The 24,111-nt window shown below is 45.8% G+C and overlaps 1 protein-coding gene across 4 annotated transcripts in view; it reads left to right on the top strand.

The window, feature by feature from the left end:
• CCDC83 (coiled-coil domain containing 83) overlaps positions 1-24,111 on the top strand; it is a 77,658-nt gene that overhangs the window by 45,933 nt on the left and 7,614 nt on the right. The window contains exons 1-7 of one of the 4 annotated variants that reach the window (XM_068266744.1): positions 975-1,054; positions 14,053-14,171; positions 16,881-16,965; positions 19,372-19,540; positions 21,929-22,096; positions 22,192-22,283; positions 23,451-23,519. In XM_068266744.1, the coding sequence (XP_068122845.1) occupies positions 14,065-14,171; positions 16,881-16,965; positions 19,372-19,540; positions 21,929-22,096; positions 22,192-22,283; positions 23,451-23,519 (690 nt within the window). In that variant the 5' untranslated portion in view covers positions 975-1,054; positions 14,053-14,064. Of the gene's footprint in view, positions 1-974; positions 1,055-1,471; positions 1,542-14,052; positions 14,172-15,123; positions 16,026-16,880; positions 16,966-19,371; positions 19,541-21,928; positions 22,097-22,191; positions 22,284-23,450; positions 23,520-24,111 lie in introns of those variants that run through there. The other 3 variants (XM_068266746.1, XM_068266745.1, XM_068266747.1) reach the window with 3 other exon arrangements.

Below are 24,111 nucleotides of genomic sequence, written 5' to 3'. Positions count from 1 at the left end.
GGGGGGGCTTAGGGGGAATCTAAATAGCAACAGAGGCTGGGCTCTTTAGGCAGACCCAGCCTCTGTATTGGGATTTCATTCCTAGAACCCCGCCTCGGGTTCTCTTTAAAGAGAATCCGAGGTGGATTCTAAGAATGCTATCAGCACACAGAGGCTGGGTCTTCATATAGTGCCCAGCCTCTGTTGCTATACAGTGCCCCCCCCCCCCATACCCCCCTACGCTCAGCGTACAGCGTGTTGATAGCCGGTTGTTCACCTCTGGATGTGTCAGTCTCGCCACTCCCCCGCCTCCTCCATATCTCCGCTACCCGCCTGCATCCCTTCCCTCCAATCAGCAGGGAGGGAAGGGACGCAGGCACAGAGCGGCGACATAGAGGAGGCGGGGGAGCGGCGAGACTGACACATCAAGAGGTAAACAGCCAGCTAGCGATGTCTCTAGCACGGCGTTTGATTTATGGGGGACAGCAGAGCGCGGGGGGGGGGGGGGGGGGACGCTGTATAGCAGTAATGGCTGGGCATTTTGGGTTTTCATGAGCTGTATGCCAAAATCATCAATATTAAAACAATACAAGGCTTGAACTACTTCAGTTGTGTGTAATGAATCTAAAATATATGAAAGTCAAATGTTTATCAGTACATTACAGAAAATAATGAACTTTATCACAATATGCTAATTTTTGTAGAAGGACCTGTATTTATTTTAGGATTTGTATCATCAGTTATAACAAAGAAATGTTGAAATGTTATTATGCTGTTGCTTATCTTTTAGAGTTGAGAGGACGTTCTGAGTTCAGGTCCGCTTTAAGAATTAAATATGTCAGCCTCTATAAATCATTATTACTTCAGGTTCCCTTTAATGTACAATTGGCATACTCATGGGCAGAAGTTCCTAATATTGTCCAGCAGGTGGCAGTATAGCACTGCAAACATGAATGTAGCAAGGTGAAGTATCCAGCCAACCACTTTCTGCTTTACTGTTGCTGTAGTGACAGGGATTGTTGTGGGGAGGATAAGGGCTGCCTGGAGAGTGACAAGCAGGGATTGCTGCATACAGGTGGGTACAGGCTGAGCTATAGACATCACACAGGCACACACTGCTCCTCTCTCTACCACTCCATTCTGATCTACAAGAACAACTAAAGCAAAGTGCCATAGATGTCCTCATTAGGTTCTTATTGGCTGTTCTGAGCAACTGCTCCACATTTGAATCTCTTTTGCACTTGTTTTCTGTGGATTCATTTTGATGAATTTCCCACTTATATCATTTATGGAGGAACTGTAGTGAGAGGAACTTTCCTCTCCCTGATTTACATTCTGAAATCTATCACTGGTAGTGATATCTTTAGTTCTGCCAGGTGATCTGCACGGAATGTTTGTTACTGAGAGTTCTATGCACAGAGGGAGATATTGCCTGCTTGGCAGTTGGAAAAAGCTGTTATTCCCCACAATGCAATGAGGTTCACAAACTGCATCGCACTATGGGAGGGTGGTTACCACAATATCAGCCACACAGACCCTCCTGATGATCTATTCAAGAAAAGGTAAAGATTTCTCATGGGAAAGGAGTAACAGCTACTGATTGGCATGAAGTTCAAGCCTTGGTTACAGTTCCTCTTTAACCACTTGAGGACCGCAGTCTTAAACCCCACTAAAGACCAGGCCATTTTTAGCAAAAGAAGCCACAGCAGCTTTAAGGCCTCACTGCAGGGCCGCACAACACAGCACACAGGTGATCGCTCCCCCCCCCCCCCCCCCCACCCCCTCCTTTCTCCCCACCAACAGAGCTTTCTGTAGGTTGGGTCTGATCGCTCCCCCCAATGTTTATTTTTTTTAAAAAATATTTGTTTCTTTATTTTTTTTAAATAAAAATGGCTATTTTTTTATTAATTTTGTTACCCTCCACCTGTCAGCCAGCCAATTAGTGTGATCAGCTGTCATAGGCTTCAGCCTATGACAGCCGATCAAGCCTATCACAGCCAACCACTTGTTTGCCTCCCAGGGGGACAGCCGTGTCACACATCTGTCCCCAGTACAGCACTGCCTTGGATTGCAGCGCTGTACAGGCTTATTAGATGGCGGTTTCGCTGTCTAACAGTCTCTGATCGGCAATCGCTGCTGGGAGGCTGAAGGCGGAGTGGAGTGGTCCTGGAGCTGCCGCCGCGTTCTTGCCAATTGACGTGGAGCGGTCGGCAAGCTGTTAAAGGAAGCTTAAAGGAATACTTAAACAGAACCCGAGGTGTGTTTAAAGAATGTTATCTGCATACAGAGGCTGGATCTGCCTATACAGCCCAGCCTCTGTTACTATCCGAAACCCCAGTAAGGTCCCCCTGCACTTTGCAATCCCTCATAAATCACAGCCGTGCTGTGAGGCTGTGTTTACATCAGTAGTGTCAGTCTCAGCTGCTCCCCCGCCTCCTGCATAGCTCCGGTCCCTGCCCCCGTCCCTTCCCTCCAATCAGCAGGGAGGGAAGGGATGCATGCGGGGACTGGAGTTCTGCAGGAGGCGGGGAGAGCAGCAGACTGACACTATAGAGATAAACACAGCCAGCTCTGACAAGCTGTTTGTCAGCAGCGTGGCTGTGATTTATGAGGGATTGCAGAGTGCAGGGGGACCTTAGGGGGGTTTGGGATAGCAACAGAGGCTGGGCTGTATAGGCAGATCCAGCCTCTGTATGCAGATAATATTCATCAAACCCACCTCGGGTTCTCTTTAAGCCAAAAAAAAAAATGATATTTACTCACCCGGGGCATCCCTCAGCCCCCTGAAGCTGGATGGTGCCCTCGCAGCCTCGCTCTGATCGTCCTGTCCCCGCCGGCGGCTACTTCTGGGTTCGGCGACAGCCGCCAAAAGGCTGGGAACGCGGCTAATTCTCTGCGTTCCCAGCCGCTATATCACCCTCTAGGCTGCTATAGCGTATATATATACGCTATATCACCCTCTAGGCTGCTATAGCGTATATATATACGCTATAGCAGCATAGAGGGTGATATAGCGGCTGGGAACGCGGAGAATCAGCCGCGTTCCCAGCCTGTCGGCGGCTGTCGTCGAACCCGGAAGTAGCCGCCGGCGGGGACAGGACGATCGGAGCGGGGCTGCGAGGGCACCATCCAGCTTCAGGGGGCTGAGGGATGCCTCGGGTGAGTAAATATCATTATATTTTTTTTGGCTTAAGTATTCCGTTAAAGCAAAGTGTGCTGTCCTATGATATACTTACCGGGGGTTTCCTCCAGTCCCTACGAGCCATCATATCTCACGCAGCATCTCCACTCGCAGCTGCTGGCCTGGGGTCCCTGCCGGTCCCTGCCGTTGCAGAGGCCGTCCTCCTCTACTGCGCCTGCACGAGCGCCGCTGTCAATCAAGTCCACGTTGTCCGCAGAGTACTGCGCAGGTACAGCCGTTCAGTATACTGCGGACAATGTGGACTTGATCGACAGTGGCGCTCGAGGAGGTTGGCCTCTGCACCAGCGGGGACCCCGGGCCAGCGGCTGCAAGCGGAGATGCGGCGTGAGACATGTCGGCTGGAAGGGACTGGAGGAAGCCCCGGGTAAGTATCTCATGGTGCAGCACATTTTGCAAGACTGTGTGTTGTGACAAAACTGCCGCATTATAACGTGGAAGGTTGCACCTCAATGCCAAACCTATATGACGTTCACACTGTGTGGCATCCCAATGCACGTTACCGCAAAATGTGTGACAGGGAAGCATTCTTTTCATTCACTGTACACTTCAATGCGTTCGGGAATCAACGTTAAACGCTCCCATTCAAGTGAATGGGAGCATTTGTAACGGGCTTTTACCGGCGTTTGCGCAAATGCGCCATTCCGATCCCGAGTTTCCACGGCGTTTGAGGCGACCCTGGACACTATACTCAGGGTCAGTTAACCACCACGGCTAGTGTCCCCCTGTTGGGACGAAAACGCAGGCTGCAACGGAAAGCCACCAAAAGCCCAACATAAGGAGGGCTTTTCAGTCTCTTTTAGTCCCCTATACTTTCCTAGTTGTTCACCCCAAAGCTGCTTGGGCACTCTGTTGTTCTGGGCCAAACCCCTATCCCATAGAGCCAGATCAATCCCTGCCATGCACTGAGGAGGACCAAGAGTCCGAAACAGGCTGTCTACATGTGGGGTTGGTGTGGCTCTGTAAATTTTATAAGCTACTAGCTGATTGCCCGGCGTTGCCCAAGTATGTATTTGGCTGGTGTTGGCTCCGCCTACTTTTTCTAACCCTAACACACAATTTTTCACTGACCGAGTTTGTGAGCTTTGCGGTCTTTGGTATCAATAATCTGCATTGAAATGAAACAAATCTGATTGGCTGTTTGTGGCTCCACCCCTCTCCAGCATTTGAACCCCAGTCACCCAATGACCAACTGTAGCAGGTTTGAGGCATCTGCTATTAACAGTGTAAAAATGGCAGCAATTTAAATATTCCACTTGAAAATCAACAGGTGAATTTTGATTGGCCATTATAGGCTCCACCCACTTCCCTGAATATTAATCTCAGTCACTCAGTGACCATCTGGGCAAAGATTGGGAACCCTGAAATAAACAGTGTAAGAAGGGCTGCAGTTTACACTTTCCCAGTGAAATTTGTTTTTAGTTCCGCCCACTTTTTGTAACCTGGACACAAAGTCACTACTCAATGCCCAAGTTTGTGAGTTTTGGGGTCCTTGGCATCAATAATTTGTATTTTCCCATGAAATGAAACAAATCTGATTCACTGTTTGTGGCTCTGTCCCCTTTTCTGAATTTGAACCCCAGTGACCCAATGACCGACTGTGCCAGGTTTGAGGCTTGTGCCATTAACAGTGCAAGAATGGCAGCAATTTTAATATTCTCCTTGAAAAGTGACATGTGATTTTTGATTGGCATTTTTAGGTTCCGCCCACTTTTCTGAATATTAATCCCAGTCACCCAGTAAGCAGCTATGCTAAGTTTGAGAACCCTGCCATTAACAGTGAAGAAGGGCTGCAGTTTACAATTTCCCAGAAAAATCTGTTTTTAACTCCACCCACTTTTTGTAACCTGGACACACAGTCACCACTCAATGACCAAGTTTGTGAGCTTTTGGGTTCCTGGCATCAAAATTGTGCTAATGGAAGCAGTTTATCCAGCAAAGAAATCTGGCTGTTTTTGGCTTTTACTGAATTTGAACCCCAAACACTTAACGACTGACTGTAGCAGGTTTGAGGCCTCTGCTATTAGCGGTGTGAGAATGGCTGCAGTTTCAATATTCCCCTTGAAAATCAATAGGTGAATGTTGATTGGCTCTTGTAGGCGCCACCTACTTTTCCGAATATTAATCCTAGTCACCCAGTGACCAACTGTGTGAAGTTTGAGAACCCTGCCATTAACAGTGTAAGAAAAGCTGCAGTAGGAGCGCCAGCAGAATAAAAGTGGATACAAGCTGAATTATTGCAAATACCTTCTTTTTTAACCACTTAAGCCCAACTGGACGAACATTCTCATCCAGTCGGGCTGCGCGCACTCCCGTGGGCTGCTCGCGCTCCCGCCGTTGGCCGTTAGCCCAGCGATCAATGAAAGGAATTATAGATCCCTTTCATTGATCGAAGCCCCCCGCAGAAAAGCTGACAGCGTCTCATCAGACCCTGCGGTTTTTCTGAGTTTCAAAAAGTTTCCCGTCTTCATTCTTCTTCCTGGAAGCGTACGATCACGCTTCCAGGACTTTTTCACTGTGGCTATCTTGTGGCCAAATAGTAAAACTACACACACATCCATTTTTAATAAATAAATACATTTTTTTACATTTATAATCCCACACCAAAAATGACCCACATACACTTTTTAATACAAAAAAAAATAAAAAAAAATTACAATTAAAAAAAAAAGTTACCTAAGGATCTGAACTGCATGTCAAAGGAGTATATTAATATATTTTTTTTAAATTATGGGCTTGTAAATAGTGATGGACGCAAATTGCAAAAATTGCACCTTATTTCCTAATAAAATATCGGCGCCATACATTGTGATAAGGACATAATTTAAATGGTGTAATAAGCGGGAAAAATGGGACAAATAAAATACATGGGTTTTAATGACGGTAGCATGTATTAATTTCAAACTATAATGGCCAAAAACAATGATTTTTTCCATTTCTTTCTTAATATTCCTGTTAAAATGGATTTAGAATAAAATAATTCTTAGCAAAATGTATCACCCATAGAAAGCCTACTTGGTGGCGGAAAAAACAAGATCCAGATCAATTCATTGTGATGAGTAGTGATAAAGTTATTGGAAAATGAATGGGAGGTAAAAGTTGCTCAGATGCAAAAAATAAACAACCCTTCGAGCTTAAAGTGGATCCGAGGTGAACTTTTACTCATTGCATAATTGTGTTCCTTTCCTATTGTTTATAGGGCATTCCTCAAGCCAAATACTTTTTTGTTTTTGTTTTAATACTCTAATTTAATATAACTAAACAAGCCACGCCCACAAGTTTTCAGAGAGCCTTGGCAGTAGCAAGGGCTCATGGTAGCTCAGTCTGGGCAGGAGGAGTGTAACGATTGGGGAATTATCTCCGTGGTCAGCGCACAAGGTGTGCGCTGACACGGCGGAAGTCCTCCACAAGCGTATAAAACGACAGAACCCAGTTTGGCGCAATGCACTTGTAGAGGGAAATTCCCACCGGCAGATGGAGCTGTGAAGTGCAGAGGAACAACCCCTCTGCACTGCCACAGATGCCAGATTGGGAATTGTACGAATTGCAACAATGCAGGGCAAGATAGCCCTCAGAGAGAGAGAGAGTGAGCACAACGACAGAGGAAGGGCTACGCACGAAACGTTGTGTGCCTCTGTTCGCTCTGATTTTCTTCAATACAGTGATTGAATAGCTTTATGAGTGCGGTCTCTGTGTGCGTTTCGCGACAGAATGTATGTGTGTCCACCAATCTAGTCACCCCCCGGCGATGGTGAACACAACAACGGAAATCAAGTGGGAACGCAATCGCAAGAGTGGCGATTGCCAACAGTGACACAAGACCGAATAAAGACAGAGCACAAGTGTAGCAAGAAAGACACAGCAAATAATGATCAGAACGCCAAGGAAAATAACAAACGCACTCGCTAAGTGCGGTCGCCGCACGAAAAGTGCAACAGCAACAAAGCACGCTAATGGCGCAGTCTCCGCACGAAAAGCGCAACAGAGACAAAACATGCCAACCCTAACTAACCAATGTAACACGAAAATGAATAGAGAACGCGAACGCTTGCTAAACGGTTACCTCACCGAGCCTACAGCAAGCATTCGTTCCAGACAAGACAGACAGAAGGAGTAACCAGTAGCAACCGCAGCTCTGGCCTACACTCCCAGACAGAGTACAGAAGGAACCACCGCCTCTACCGCTAGGGCGAATGCGATCCAAACAGACAGACAGATAGCAACCAGTAGCAACCGCTGCTCTGGCTACACTCCCAGACAGACAGAACGATTTCCTGTCGACCGCCGCTGGCGACAAGACAATCGCAAAACTGAAAGACAGTACAAGGCAAAACAGATAATACAACCTGACTACGCTAGAAGGAATGCTAGTGCACTCCCAAGGAATTACTCTAAGATAATCTTAGTAAACAATTAGCAAAGGCTGAGACTCCAGGTAAGTTAGCAGGAACAAACCATCATGACCAGCCAGGAATTCTGGGAAGAAATTGTTTTTATACTGCAAGCCATCAGAGGAAGCAGCTAAGCAATTTGCATGACAAGTGGATGCAAATTCCTCCCCAGAACAGCAACTCTGCAGCTTGCAGAGTGGAGACAGGTCTCTTTTCCAGGGACCTGCAGCACTCAGACCTAACAAATGGTCAAACAGCTGTCTGCCTGTGCAGACAGCAGCGCAGATCATTACAAGGAGGGGGAGGTGTTTCTAGCCATTGATTTCAGAGGCAGAGGGGAGGAGGGAGAAGGGGGGGATTAGGTTTTTTTCACAGGTTGCATGCTCAAAATGCAGATAAGCCTGCCTCTGTGTAATGTTTACAAACAACATGGCTGATGTCATTGTATCACAGGAAGAAATAACCATATTCTTTTTTGCAGCTAGATTTGCTGTGTAAACTATCTAAACTTTAGATAAGATATATAGACAAGTTACTTGTTATAGTTAGTTTTTCATCTCGGATCCGCTTTAAGTGGTTAAGAAGACAAACTACACTGAGTGTTGCTGTTTAGTAGGAGGGCTTTCAGTCTCTTATGTCCCCTATACTTTCCTAGTAGTTTTGGGTCACCCCGAGCTGCTTGTGTATTCTGTCAAACCTAGTTAGCATTTCAGCATGATCCTGAATGAAAAGCCCCTTTAATGGCCGTTTCCCTGCTAGGCGGTAAAGCGGCGTCCATTCACATGTCGCCTCACAGGCAGCCCTTTCAGGAGAGGCAGGAGGAGAAAGCAGAATGGATTTGTGTTGGCGGCTCAGGCCGGGAATAGGGGACTTCCCTTCCTGTCTGCTCAGCTGTTCACTAACAACGAGAGCGGCCCAACAGGACCAGCTTCTGTTCCTCAGCATAAAAGAGATCATTCTTCCCTGCACTGCCCAGTATTACCGCACATTTCCCCGCCGGGCCGCCGGCCAAGAGGCGAGGAGAACCTGCCCATCAAATAAAACCGAAAGGAAGGAAAGGCGTCCACCTGTTTCCATGAAAGAGATGTTTCAGATGCAGCAGAAAGTGGCAGCACACATGTAGACCTTTCATTCTTCTCAATAGAAATAGCCAGAGGAGGGCGGCACTCCCAGTGTAATGTTTAAGCGTTGCAGGTAGAAGGCCAGGTTTCGGGACTCACATGTCCCTTCATCAGGGCATAAAAGGTCTATTCAACAATATACGCTCGCTGGCAAGCCATTTGTACTATGATATAGTTGGATAGACCTGTTATTCCCTGATGAAGGGACAGGCGAGTACCGAAACGCCGGCTTCTATCCGCAGCAATTAAACATTAGACTGGGAGTGCTGGCCTTCTCTGGTTATTTCCTATGGACTTAAAAGGATCCAAGCAGATGTTTTTCTGCAGTTTATACTGGTTTCTAATAGTTGTAGGGGCTTCCATCCTCTCCCCTTCCGTCTGCCCTTATTTACCCAGGGGAAGGTGTGAAGGTAATCAAGTGTGACTTCTCTGAACTGTTTGAAGTACAGTGTACTATCTCACCTTTCCCCACTGATAAAAGCTTTTGTTTGCTCATCGCTACGGCTTACTACAGCAGTCCTTATCTGCCTGCTCTTTCTGTGGTCATGTGGTAATAAAACTTTAAAGGACAATTGTAGCAAGAGATCTGTGGAGGCTGCCATATTTATTTCCTTTTAAACAGTACCAGTTGCCTGGCAGCCTTGCTGATCTATTTGGCTGCAGTAGTGTCTGAACAACACAAGAAACAAGCATGCAGCTAATCTTGTCAGATCTGACCGAATGTCAGAAACATGCTTGTTCAGGGTCTATGGATATTTGTATTAGAGGCAGAGGATCAGCAGGATAGCCAGGCAACTGGTTTTGCTTAAAAGGAAGTAAATATGGTAGCCTCCACATACCTCTCAGAACAGTTGTCCTTTAAACTGAACCAAGCAGCATTTTTAGCCCCCAGGGCATCTCAATAAAATATTAAAAAATGCATAATAACAATGTGGCTCATTAAAAAAATTCCATTATTCTGCCATCCACAAAAAGAGCAGGCAGCAAGGACTGCTGTAATTAGCAGTAGCAATGAGCAAACAAAAGGTTTCATCAGTGGGGAAGGAGGAGCGGCTGGGGGTGGGGTGATAGCACACTGTGCTTCAAGCAGTTTAGAAAAGTCACACTTGATTACATTCACACCTTTCCCTGGATAAATAAGGGTATGGGGGAAATGGCAGCTCCTACAGCTATTAGAAACCTGGACAAACTACATAAAAAAAGCTGCTTGGATCCCTTTAACCACTTATAGTGAACCAGAGACGAAGCAATCTCATGTATTTTACCATATATATCAGTGGGGACATTAGAGAAAACACTTACCCTGCTCTCTGTTTAATTTTTAACTGTTCAGCTTGCTTCTAATCAGCCCTAATAAAATCCCCGACTGAGCATTCAATCTGGCTTTGCTCAGGAATTATTATAGCTGAGTCTGTGTTCTCTGGTGTCTTTTCAAGCCCAAGCCTGCCCTCTTGTGGATCTGCTCATGAATCATTATAGCTGAGTCATTATAGCAAAGCCAGACTGAATGCTCAGTCAGGGATTTTATCAGGGCTGATTAGAAGCAAGCTGAACAGTTAAAAATGAAACAGACAGCAGGGTAGGTGTTTTCTCTAATGTTCCCACTGATATATATGGTAAAATACATGAGGGTGCTTTGTCTCTGGTTCACTTTAAGCCCACAGGGTTGTTTATTTTTTGCATCTGAGCAACTTTCACCTCCCATTAATTTGGCAATAAAGTTATCACTACTCATCACAATGAATTGATCTATATCTTGTTTTTTCCGCCACCAATTAGGCTTTCTTTGGGTGATATATTTTACTAAGAATTAATGTATTCTAAATTCATTTTAACAGGAATATTAAGAAAGAAATGGAAAAAAAATCATTATTTCTCAGTTTTTTACCATTATAGTTTGAAATTAATACATGCTACCGTAATTAAAACCCATGTATTTTATTTGCCCATTTGTCCAGCTTATTACACCATTTAAATTATGTCCCTATCACAATGTATGGCGCTGATATTTTATTTGGAAATAAAGGTGCATTTTTTCAATTTGCGTCCATCTCTATTTACAAGCCCATAATTAAAAAATTTTTATTAACCATTTATGCCTCCAGGACGTAGTACCTACGTCCAGGAGGCCACGTGCGCGTCCGCGCGCTCCCGTGGCCGATCGCGCGCATGCACGCGCACTCCCGGCTGCGGATTCGGTAGCCCAGGAATCAATGTATCGGGCTATGGTGCCCGATCACTGATTCCTCTCCCCCGCTGAAAAAGCGACAGCTTCTCTCGGAAGCTACGCTTTTTCTGAAGCTATGTCCCTCTAAGCGTACATTGTACGCTTAGAGTGACGTCATGTAAACAAACTCAAGATTGCCATCTTGTGGCCAAAAAGTAAAACTACAAGTAAAAGTAAAAAAAATTACAATACACAAATATTTCCCCAAATAAAACACTATTTATATCCCACCCTCCCAAAAATGCCCACATAAAATATTTAATAAAAAAAAAAAAAACATTACTATAAAAAAAAAAAATATTTACCTAAGGGTCTAAACTTTTTAAATATCTATGTAAAGATGAAATATTTCTCTCTATTTTTTTTATAAGCTTGTAAATAGTGATGGATGCAAAACGGAAAAAAATGCTCTTTTATTTCCAAATAAAATATTGTCGCGATACATTGTGATAGGGACATAATTTAAACGGTGAAATAACCGGGACATATGGGCAAATACAATACGTGGGTTTTAATTACGGAGGCATGTTTTATTTTAAAACTATAATGGCCGAAAACTGACAAATAATGAATTTTTTCATTTTTTTTCTTATTCTTACTGTTAAAATGCATTTACAGTAAGGTAGCTCTTAGCAAAATGTACCCCCCAAAGAAAGCCTAATTGGTGGCGGAAAAAACAAGATATAGATCAGTTCATTGTGATAAGTAGTGATAAAGTTATAGGCTAATGAATGGGAGGTGAACATTGCTCGGATGCATAAAGTGAAAACGACTGAAGGCTAAACTGGTTAATATACTCCTTTGACATGCATATTTAAAAAGTTCAGACCCTTAGGTAACTACCTATTTATGTTTTGTTTTTAATTGTAATTTTTTTTTTTAATTAAAAATGTTATTTGGGTAATTTTTGGTGTGGGAGGTAAACAGCTAATTTTAAATGTAAAAAAAATGTATTTATTTAATAAAAATGGATGTGGGTGTAGTTTTACTATTTGGCCACAAGATGGCCAAAGTAAAAAAGTCCTGGAAGTGTACGATCACGCTTCCAGGAAGCATTAGGAGGTCTGGAAACTGTTTTTAACTCATCGGGGGGGGGGGGGGGGCTTCGATCAATGAATGGGATCTATAATCCCATTCATTGATCGCTGGGCTAATGGCCAGTGGCGGGAGCGCGGGGCGCAGGAGTGCGCGCAGCCTATCTGGATGAGAATGTTCATCCAGATAAGCTTAAGTGATTCATCACCTGCTGTTCCTTGTCATGGTCCCACCTTGCAGGGAGCTGCTAGTGGAGCGAAGAAGAGGCCTTTCCCTGATGACTTGCGGAGCCACTGCAAGGAGTGAGATGTATATATTTATAGAGTAGCACTGCACTAGGGTCAGACACTCAGGAAAGGAGAGGAATCTATAGAAAGAAAAGCTCTAGAACGGAATCCACAGGGATCACTGTGGGATGCAGAGCCTCCGAGGACCAGAAGGAGAATGGCTGCCGGTGTCTGGATCCCGGGGGAGGAGAGTTAAAACGCCCGCTGTGCTGCAGGCTCTGCACATACCTCCCGGCGGATACCCCAAGACAGGCTCGGGATTACCACTCCTGGCTTCTTTTTTCCACCCTGAGCCTGACTTGGGGTTCCCGCTAAGGATGTTAAAGGGCAGGGCTGGATTCACCATAAGGCACTGTAGGCACATGCCTACAGGCGCCTCATGATGAAAAGGCGGCTCACTCCCCTCCCCAAGTGCCTCCCTCCATCCTTCCATGTGCAGAGTTCCAAGCGGAGTGTAAATGCATTCCTCCGACTAGATCTCCATTCAGTTGGGGGCACCTCTAGCTACTTAATACCAAGGATAGCTCTGGTTGACTAATATTAACCACTTCAGCCTTCAGTCGTTTTCACTTTATGCATCCGAGCAATTTTCACCTCCCATTCATTAGCCTATAACTTTATCACTACTTATCACAATGAACTGATCTATATCTTGTTTTTTCCGCCACCAATTAGGCTTTCTTTGGGGGGTACATTTTGCTAAGAGCCACTTTACTGTAAATGCATTTTAACAGGAAGAATAAGAAAAAAATGGAAAAAATTCATTATTTCTTAGTTTTCAGCCATTATAGTTTTAAAATAATACATGCCTCCATAATTAAAACTCATGTATTGTATTTGCCCATATGTCCCAGTTATTACACCGTTAAAATTATGTCTCTATCACAATGTATGGCGACAATATTTTATTTGGAAATAAAGGTGCATTTTTTCCGTTTTGTATCTATTACTATTTACAAGTTTAAAATAAAAACAATTTAGAAATATTTAATCTTTACATTGATATTTAAAAAGTTTAGACCCTTAGGTAAATATTTACATGTTTTTTTTTTATTGTAATGTTTTTTTTGTTTTTTTTTGTATTAAACATTTTATTTGGGTATTTTTGGGAGGGTGGGATGTAAGCCATAGTTTTATAATGTAAATGTGTCTTGAGTTTTATTTTTTTCACTTGTAGTTGTAGTTTTACTTTTTGGCCACAAGATGGCGGCCATGAGTTTGTTTACATGACGTCACTCTAAGCGTAACATACGCTTAGAGCGACGTATGGGGGACGTTACAGCCAGAGAAAGCACAGCTTCCGAGAGAAGCTGTCGCTTTTTCAGCGGGGGAGAGCAATCAGTGATCGGGCACCATAGCCCGATTCACTGATTGCCAGGCTAATGAACCGAGGCCCGGGAGCGCGCGTGCACGCGCGCGATCGGCCGCGGGAGCGCGCGGATGCGCACATGGCCTCCTGAGCGTAGCTACTACGTCCAGAAGGCCAAAGTAGTTAAAGGGCACCTGTAGCTACCTATGACGGGCAAGGGAACAAAGGAAGAAGTGACAGCTGGGCCAGCCAGCATTTTGTGGTGCAGTTGTCAAGTGTTTGTAGGTACATGGAGGGCAAAATCTAAGGTGTGAGGACATCTGTGCCTATAGGCCCCTGTGAGGTAAATACAGGCCTGTTAAAGGGTATCTGAAACCTTAGCCCAGTAGGCCTCTGGATGACCCGGAGGCTTCCCTGGTTTCCCAATTCTGCTCCTGCACTGCGCTAGGTTGGGTTCGGGTGAATTTGAATGTTTCTCATGTTTCACCATTCTCATCATTGTAGACGATCTGCAACATGGGGAAGAGTGAAAAAAAGGCAAAGAAAGGATCAAAGAAAAAGAAAGGAAGCAAAAAATCTTCAGAAGACAAAATGACTTTTGCCGAAGCCCTCTTGGCCTATCAGTGAGTATGCAGTCACATGCGTGGGCGGAGTCTCTGCCTTAGTAGACACTTCTGGCTACTGTTCTCCAGCCTGTGCAGTACACTCCAGACAAGGTGGACTTGATTGACAGCGGCGCTTGTGCAGGCGCAGTAGAGGATGACCTCTTGATGTCAGCCTCTACACCAACGGGGACCCCGGGCTGGCGGCTGAGAGTGGAGCTGCAGCGTGGGACATAGCGGCTGCCAGGTGCTGGAGGAAGCCCTGGGTAAGTAGATTTTTTTTTTCTATAGCCTGCACATTTCCTTTAAGGGGAAAACCCCTTGGAGGTGAAGTGGTCAACAGTGGCGTAGCAATAGGGGTTGCAGAGGTAGCGACCGCATTGGGGCCCTTGGGCCATAGGGGCCCTCCCCCAACCACAGTATTAGCACTTTATTGGTCTTATGCTAATAATATTCACTTCTATAGATACTTTGAATAGTAGTAATCATTAACAAACTGTTCCCCATCCCCTTCTTGCACCTCTGACACTGTGGTTGTCCTTGATTGGTTTTGGTATGCCGTATAAGTTGTTATGTATACAGCACTTGGGGCCCCATGTAAAACTTGTACCGGGCCCACAGCTTCTTAGCTACACCACTGGTGGTTAAACATCTTTCAATAAATGTTTGTTAAATGATATTGTGCAGTATTGCAGAAAAAAATCAGTCGGAGCACAAAATCGCTGGTGGTATGGGCCTTGAGACTGAGATCAGAGGAGCGCATTATTACACTATGAGGCCTTGTGACTGGGAGTTGTAGCATGAGATGGTGACAACAAACAAACATGAATTAATGTAATCTGTTCCCGCTCACTTCCTGAATGACTTCATGTCACATGATCCAGCAGGAAGCAGGAAGTGATCATGTAAATAATCGGCATGGTAATCCTGGAAACCATATGTGCCTGCTGCATTAGTCACTCTCACAGACATGCCACCATTTCCTTCTTTTCTTCTAGTTCAAAGCACTTCCTCCAATTAATTAGAGAATATTTTAGCACTACAGTACAAATGAAAGTATTTAAAGTGAACCTGGCTGCATGCTTTTCATCTTTTTGAGATCAGAAAGAGGGACACTGTAAGACACGCCCCTGCCACACCTCTAATCACGCCCCCACCACACCCCTAGCCACGCATACAGCAAAAAAATGCACAAGCAAAGAAGTAATTTTAGAATTCAAACCACACTGGTTTCTATCAACACTAGTTTTTCTTCATATTAACAGTTGAAAATAAGAAAAGTATCAATTCAAAGGATGGGAATAAAGTTTGGAGCCTATTACACATTTTCAGCAGAAAAATAAATATATTTTAACAGATCTGTACATCACTCCTGAAGGAGGGAGAAAGAGGAACAAATGATGGAGAAAGAGGACATTTGGGCGCTATGGTAACTGTGCTGCACATGGAAACATTTCCTCTGGGGAGTGGCCAGGGGCAGGGGGAATTTGACATGGAAATATACCGGTAGTTTCGACTTGATTAGAACACCAAGGCTTGCCACACCTACTAATTTTGTCCAATAAGACGCTTTGGTTCAGCTGCCAATATTGTTGGACCTGGATTGTTGGAGGGCGTGGGACACAGTTAGGATGAAGTAAAAGCCATGTGTTAGCAGAAAAGCTACCAACCTTATAAGATGAGAAAGAGGGACATCTTTAATTGCAAAGATTCATGGGTAAAAAGACACACCTCCAGTCACGTCCCAACCACATCCCCAGACCACGTTTAATTCTAGTGGCGCCTGTAATTACTGCACTACTGGAGGTGTCAGAGAGGAGACGTCAAACTGTGCGTTGGGGAGAGACAAGCTGAAGTTCCTGGCGGCGCTGACAGGTTGGTTGCACCCTCACTTTCCGCTCCACAACACCCTGTATATGGGGGGGCATGCCTAATCCTGGGGGCACATCTGGTTATACTGGGGGGAGGCTTATCCTGAGGGGGCACATCTAGCACCCCCCTTGCCCTGGGGGGGGGGGGGGGTGCACTTTGGAATCTCCGCTTCTAGTGCTGGAGAACCTTGTCTCAGCCCTGTTTTCAAGGTGAAGTGATTGAGGAAAATACTTTTGTGAAGCAGGTTGATAGTGCGAACCAAACCTGTGGCTGATAAATGACTTACCTGAAGGCCACCCGGTACCTCCATTAGCTACAGTGTACAGGTAGCTGCAAATCATGCAAAACAGCACTATGCACAGGGCCGGATTCATCATAAGGCACTGTAGGCACGTGCCTAGAGGCGCCTGATGGAAAGGCGGCTCAGTCCCCTCTCCTAGTGCCTCCCTCCCTCCTTCCCTATGCAGAGTCTGGCTACCTAATGCTAAGGGACACCTGTAGCTACCTGTGACAGGCAAGGGAAGTAGGGGAGAGGTAACAGCTGGGCCAGACAGCACACTTGCAGTGCAGTTCAGTGGGGGTTTTCGGTTCATGTAGAGCGAAGACATCTGTGCCTATAGACTCCTGTGATGTAAATCCGGGCCTGACTATGCAGTCCCCGTATCGGTGCATCCAGTGAGCCCATCAGTAGAAGCAGAGCGGACGCTGTACTCCTGCATGGGAGATGCACACAGGGCCATGCAATGCACCAAGATACAAAGATGCCCCCTGGCTGTTCAGCTAAAGTATTACAACAATGCTTTCCTATATCAGAAAGAGCAGGAGATTACTGATGATGCATTACAATATTTCTCCCAGAATCCAGATGAAGGAATCTATGATTGAAGAACTTCTGACCGAGCTGAGACAAGTGGAGGAGAAGAACACGCGCTATAAGGAACGGGTATGTCTTCTTATTACATAACACTGTCAGAAATGAACGTCTCAATAGCTTGATAACCTGCAGCGCTGCTCTCAAAAGGCAAATATCCCAATAAGAAGTGGTGTAGCAATAGGGGATGGGACCGCTGCGGGCCCCTGGACCAGAGGGGCCCACCAGAGGCCCACCTTCAATCTCAGCATTTCATTGGTACTATGCTTGTAATGAACACCTCTATGTGTGCATTCAATAGTAGTAATTCTTAAAGGGCAACTGTAGTGAGAGGGATATGGAGGCTGCCATATTTTTTTTTTAAGCAATACCTAGTTGCCTGGCTGTCCTGCTGATCCTCTGCCTCTAATACTTTTAGCCATAGCCCCTGAACAAGCCTGCAGCATATCAGGTGCTTCTGACATTTTTGTCAGATCTGACAAGATTACCTGCATGCTTGTTTCTAGTGTGATTCAGAGACTACTGCAGCCAAATAGATCAGCAGGGCTTCCAGGCAACTAGTATTGTTTAACAGGAAATAAATATGGCAGCCTCTATGTACCTTTCACTTCAATCCTTTAGCTGTTCCTTATTCTGATTACACCTCTGTAACACTCTCTGACCATGAACTCAACAATGATGAGGGGACTGATGCGCTTAGTTAAGTATTTTTATCCAGACTAGACCAATCACAGTGAAACAATTTCCATGGACATCACCATTCCACTATATGAACAGCCAAGGTGATCTACTCACCCCCTGCAGGACTGGATTCACACATTATCCTCTCCTCGGCCAACTAGCTTGGGCTGCCCATCTTCCATGTGAACTCCCCCTCCTTATAAACAAGCATCCTCCCTCCATAAGCAGGGTTGCCACCTCATCCCTTTAAATACTGGCACACCTGAGTCAGGGCCGCCTTCAGGGCATCACAGGGGGGACTACTGTATGGGGCCCTAGTGAATCTAGGGCCCGACGAGCAGTGCTACAAACAGGCCCCAGCTGCAGACTGTGTCTGTCCTTCTGGATGCCCAATAATGTAGTGAGAGGTGTCGGGAGACTCATCCAGGAGTTACCTAGTCAGTTATTGAATAAAGTAAACTTGAGACGAATGGGTGAAAACAATTTGTACTTACCTGGACCTCCTTCCAGCCCCCTGTAGTCCGTCAGCTCCATCGGTACCCTTCCGGTCCAATCCATTGAGCTCCTGTGAAGTCTTCAAAATCCAGCAGGGTTGCGGGGCACGGTGCATGCACTGTTCTGAGCTGAGCGCCTTCTCCATCGTGCTCCCACAGCGGGGAGCGTTCTGCGCAAGCGCAATTACAGTCTTCATGGACTGAACATACGCAGAACGCTCCCAGCCATGGGAGGACGTGAAAAGCGGATGCACAGATGTTAGTGTGTTCAGGTCTTCAAAGATTGGGATTTGTCATGTGGATGCAGAGGGGAGTGAGGGAGGGCCCAGTAGGTTTGCCCAGTATGGGGCCCACACATTTCTGATGGCGGCCCTGATCTGAGTTATACGGGCTCTGGAGCTACTCACACATAATCAGTGCCTAAACTGCATCTAACTAGCCACAAGGCATGTATAATTCATATGTGCCAGAATTTACAGGGACGAGGTAGCAACCCTATCTGCAGCAGCCCCACATTTTCTACATTCAGCAACCCTCTCAAGCATATTTAGTCTTTTTTTACTTGTACACCGCCCCCCTCCCCCCCCCCCACACACACTTCCTGTACATCAGCCCCACTTCCTGTGCAGCCCCCTCCCACATTTCAATGTGCAGTAGCTTCATTGATCCATTTGTGTCCCTTCACCCATTCCCCCTTGGCTGAGATGGATTAGGATGTAATGGGGCCCTACTCTAGGTAGTAGATTTAGGGCCCAAGTGAAGAGAAGTCAAAGAAGGTGGCAGGTGGGCCCCTTGACCAAACGCTGTAAAAACAGCGCAGGAGATTTGGGCGCAGCCGGCGCCACCATAGGCCGTAATAGGAATTACGGTTAAAGCAGCGCTCAGTGAGTAATTTGGGTGCCGTAAAAAGATTGAGCACAAATTACTACAAAAACACTGTGATTAGGCCGCCAGCAATAGCTGGAAGCTGAATTACAACTTACCCCCACTATCCATGGCGGCCTTGAGGTGGAATAGTAATTAACTCCGCCGGGTCTTGTGCAGGAGCAGGGTGAGCCATTTATCAGTGTTACCCTGCACCCAAATCTCCTGGCAGCCGATTTATAGGCACACCCCTTGACACCCACTAGGTCCCAAGCACCTGCCTAGGTTGCCTGGTGGATGATCCTGTTCTGCTACTAGGCCATGACCTATGTAGAAACCAGTTGCTATATCCTGACAGGTCTCTGCCTGTAAGTGGCGCTGTTACTTTCCTTGGCCATAGCACAAGTTCGGCTGTCATTAGCTTGTTGGCTGCTTTCAGAATGAACGGCTGAGGTCTGAACAGACGGGACACATCAAGGAGCTTCTAGTAGACGCCAGAACTCAGGAACGGGAACTGGCCAAGAATGAAATAGTTAACAGGGAACAAGTGGAGGACCAGATGAAGGAGAAGTGGGAATTTATTCGCCAGAAGGAGAGTCTGCTGGAAGGTAGGCGGGGCCATGTTTCCAACATGGTCATTGTTTTCTCTGTAGCATTAGAATTATTATGTAACACAACAAGGAGCAGTCTTGGTCTGCCTGTGGGACTAGTGAGATGCCTATGGTGGTGGTGGTGGTGGCGGTGGGGGGGGGGGGGGGGTGTCTCTCTTCGCAGCCATTTTTCTTTCTGCTATCTTACATCATTTCTCCCTGCCAGTTTTCTCTTCTCTGCCACTGTCACTTAGAAGCTCTCTTGGTTGTTTTTCACCCCTTTGCTCCTTCCACATTCCAGAAAACTACATCCCACCTGTTCTCACGTGGGCTCACTTGCTAATGTAATAAGATTATTTACATATGTGATGCATCTAAATAAACCCTAAAGTAGCTGGATAATAAAGGCACTATAGAAACACACAGGTGGATCCTCAAATACACAAGCTACTGGAGGTTCCAAATCCACAAATCCAAAGGTGCATAGACAATTCCAGCAAATCCTCTGCGGCTTAACAAGTGTTTCAATCTGAATTTCCCACACTCAGAACCAAGTTCAGAGTTTCCCACACTCAGAACCAAGTTCAGAGTTTCCCACACTCAGAACCAAGTTTCCTGCAGCTACCCAGTGCTCCAGAAAACACACAAGTGGCCGCCACCACCGAAAAACAGAATAGCATCAGATGCTATATTCCATGTTTAAAAATCTTTAATGAAACAGCAAACGCCTAAACCAGGTATGTCAAACCGATCCTACGAGGGCCGAGATCCTCACACATTTTTGATACAGCTCAAATGAATTGATGGGTCTGAATCAGGATAGGTGTGGTTCATCAGGTAGAACACATTCCTTTCTTTCTCTGTCCATCCTAAACACTGGCATGGATCTGGCCCTCCAGGCCTGGAGTTCGACACATGTGGCCTAAACCATCGAATAATACACATCACACTTACGTACATTGTGAGTTCTTGCAAAAGGGAGCCTATTGCATATTTTCTCATCAAAGACAAAATGCACATAAAGTACTCAGCGCAGTATTGTATCGACTTGCTTGTATCGACTTGCTTGCTGTCCAATCCCGACCGGTTTCGGGCAGCTTCATTTAAGGTTCTTAAACGTGGAATATAGCATCTGAATAAACATTGGCTAGAGACAGTTGAGGAGATGCAAATAATTCTGGCTTGCATTCATATTTAATGCAAATTGTGTGCTGGTTAAAGTCAGGCTGGAATTATTTGCCTGTTGTTGCAATACCATTAAGGAAGACATCAATTCTAAATCTTTCCAGACGTGGCTCAAATACACTGGCTAATAACAGAGGGAAAACAGGTTGGGACCATTTTTATTATAACTTTAGAGAAGATTTTCCCGGTAGGAAGTATATTTACGGTTGGACTTGCATAAGGTAATTTAGTATTTTAATAAAGTCCCATTTGTTTTTATTTAAGAGACACATGATTAGTATTATACCTTTTTTGTAAGGTATGGGAATAAAGAGTGCACACTCTATGCAAGCCTGCAGTTTCAGGTAAACCGTGTCTGGGATGATTGCAAGGCACGGTGCGGTGCTGGTTATGGAGGAGACACAGTAACATACTTTTTCCATCAGAATATCAAAATTTGATTTAGATAATACCTTTTAGCAGCCAATTTATTTAGAGGCTTGCAAGTGCTCCAGGCCAACTTATTTTAGCACATTTTTTTATGTTATTTGCAACATTTCCTTACTTCTAATTAGAACTGCTGTAGTGTGTATTTATGGGGATTGTCACTAGGGGGCAGTGTGAGACAATAACAGAGGACTTCTGCTTTCAGTTTCTATATTTTCTGCTAGCAGAGAGACATCAAAGCATTCCAAGAATTTACTGCACAACGAGCTCTGCCGATTGAAGTCAAAAGCAGAGCACTTATCTCAAACGAGATAATTACTTTGAAGCTGCTGATGGGTTAATGACTTAGACAGCGTATATGCGGATGAGTACTGTCACTAAGGGGTGTAACTATAGCCTCCGTGACTCCTGCCGTGGTGGGGGGCCAGGAGCTTACGGGGCCCAGCCTGCTCCTGTATGTAATGCAGAGCAGTAGCAGAACATTATACGTTAACTGCTCCCGTCGGCAGGACAGGTCTTCTTCACTCCTCTCCAGTGCAGCTCATCGCCATGCCGTGCAGCCTATCACCTTGTGACTTCAGTCTTTGCATGTCATGTGACAGAGATGGAAGCAGCATGCCGATTAGCTGCACGACACGGTGAGGAGTTGCACTGAAGAGGAGTGAAGAGGACCTGTCATGCTGCTGAGAGCAGGTAATGTATAACGTTCCACCGCTGTTCTGCGTTATGGAGGTCAGCTATATCTGACACTTATCTCTGCATTTAAAAATATTTCATTCAATATTTGATTTTCAGAGCTCCGCGGCTTTATAACGGGCATGGAGGAGCAGATGGAGGAGGCCAAGTCTGAGAGAGATCATTGGCTGGAATATAAGAACGTGGGGAGCCCGGAGCACGCCAAACAGATCCACCTCCTGCAGGAGGAACTCAACCACATGAAAGATAACTTCATGGAGATAGACGGTCAGTGCCGGCACACAGTGCAAACTCCGACATCTATAAATGAATATTGTAAACAATTTTATTCCTGATGTTATTTTCACTATTTTTTAATTTAGGACATTTCAGAAAAAACTTGGAGATGGCAAAAGCGAAGATAGACAAGACTACAGAGAGGAAGATTGACATGACCCGAGAGATGGCTAAAATGGTACAGGGGTCACATTTTACATTAGGGGGGAAAGCACCGGCAGATGCGGCATCTCAAGGCTGATTCTTGAGAGATTTCCTGCTGAAATCGGTCGGTTATGGGCAGGCAACTAAATGGGAACAACCCTCCACCAAGGGTGGACAATAAACTAGACTGAAATAGTATAAACAGAGGCACCAAAAATAATAAAATACATTTCTAAAGAGACGCTCAGCTCAGAGATTTTGTGCATGTGTCACTCCCTTATTGTCTGAAGAAGCGGGCTTGACCCACGAAACCAGGGCCAGATTTGTACTCTTTACCGCCCAAGGCCACTGTCACCAACCACCCCCTTCAGTATAGGTAGCGAGATGACCCCTCCCCCCTTCCCTCCAATATAGGTAGCCAGATGACCCCTCCCCCCTTCCCTCCAATATAGGTAGCCAGATGGCCCCTCCCCCTTTCTCTCCAGTACAGGTAGCCAGATGACTCCCTTAAACCCCTCCCCCTTCAGTATAGGTAGTCAGCTCACCTTCATACCGCATAGCCATCAGTTATCACTCATTTCTCCCCTCGTCTCCAGTGCAAAAGTTTCCTCTTCCCCTGTCCAAGTCCATAGCCACCGGCACAAAGCAAATGTGCACAGAGAGCAAGGTGGCTGCTGCACAGGCGAATAGCAGCAGAGTACCTGATCAAGTGCTCGCCTGATCTCCTTGCATTGCAGCATTTGCAAGTTTGCAAATGCTGCATCAGTTTAGCCTGCTGTTTTGGTGCCCCTGCTCCTGTGGTGGCCCTAGGCCATGGCCTAGGTGGCCTTGGCCTAAATCCAGCCCTGCACGAAACGTGTTGCAGTAAAGTGGAGTGTTCTCCAAAAAAGTGTTTCTTTATCTCAAAATAGACCTATCATGTCATCTGTTGGTAGGTAAGTCCACCACTACCTCCCACTTTTAAACTGTTTTTAGTGTATTTTATTCTTGGCGCTTCTGTTTATACTATTTCAGTCTAGGCTTCAGGCTGTGGATGAAACAGAGATTTCACTTGCAGCGCCTCCACAGGCCGAACCGGTACTGCAGCTAATTTATTTACATAGAAGGCATGCGCCTCAGAGCCCATAAAGCTTCCGGAGAAAAGCTGAAAATAATTGTGAAAATGATTATCTTCAACAGTGTCTTCATCAATGATTTTTAGGACGCATGGAAGCATATGAATGTGGAAAGCCGGAAAGAAATGCAAGAGAATGATTGGCTGAAGAAAGAGGTAACTGCATCTGTGCTTTACAAAAATATGGTATTAAAATAGATCAGTACATGTGAAAAAAATCAGTGGCATAGCTAAGGAGCTGTATGTATGGCAGATTTTATATTAGCCCCTCCCTCCCCAGTACTCAGTATTCATAATCAATATTCAGCACCAAAATCTGACAAGAACTGCTGCAGTGTCAGAGAGATGTAACCAGGGGCGGGGACAGCAGCACTGTCAGAGAGGGGTAAGCAGGAGCGGGGACAGCCGCAGTGTCACAGAGGAATAAGCAGGAGTGGGGACAGTCGCAGTGTCAGAGAGGTGTAAGCAGGGGCGGGGACAGCCACAGTGTCAGAGAGGTGTAAGCAGGAGTGGGGACAGTCGCAGTGTCAGAGAGGTGTAAGCAGGGGCGAGGACAGCCGCAGTGTCAGAGAGGGGTAAGCAGGAGCGGGGACAGCCGCAGTGTCAGAGAGGTGTAAGCAGGGGCTGGGACAGCCGCAGTGTCAGAGAGGTGTAAGCAGGGGCGGGGACAGCAGCACTGTCAGAGAGGGGTAAGCAGGAGCGGGGACAGCGCAGTGTCAGAGAGGGGTAAGCAGGAGCGGGGACAGCC

Source organism: Hyperolius riggenbachi, chromosome 2, assembly GCF_040937935.1.
Source record: "Hyperolius riggenbachi isolate aHypRig1 chromosome 2, aHypRig1.pri, whole genome shotgun sequence".
Lineage (NCBI taxonomy): Eukaryota > Metazoa > Chordata > Amphibia > Anura > Hyperoliidae > Hyperolius > Hyperolius riggenbachi.
The sequence above is the reverse complement of the archived record's forward strand: the minus strand, read 5'-3'. Positions and strand labels throughout refer to the sequence as shown.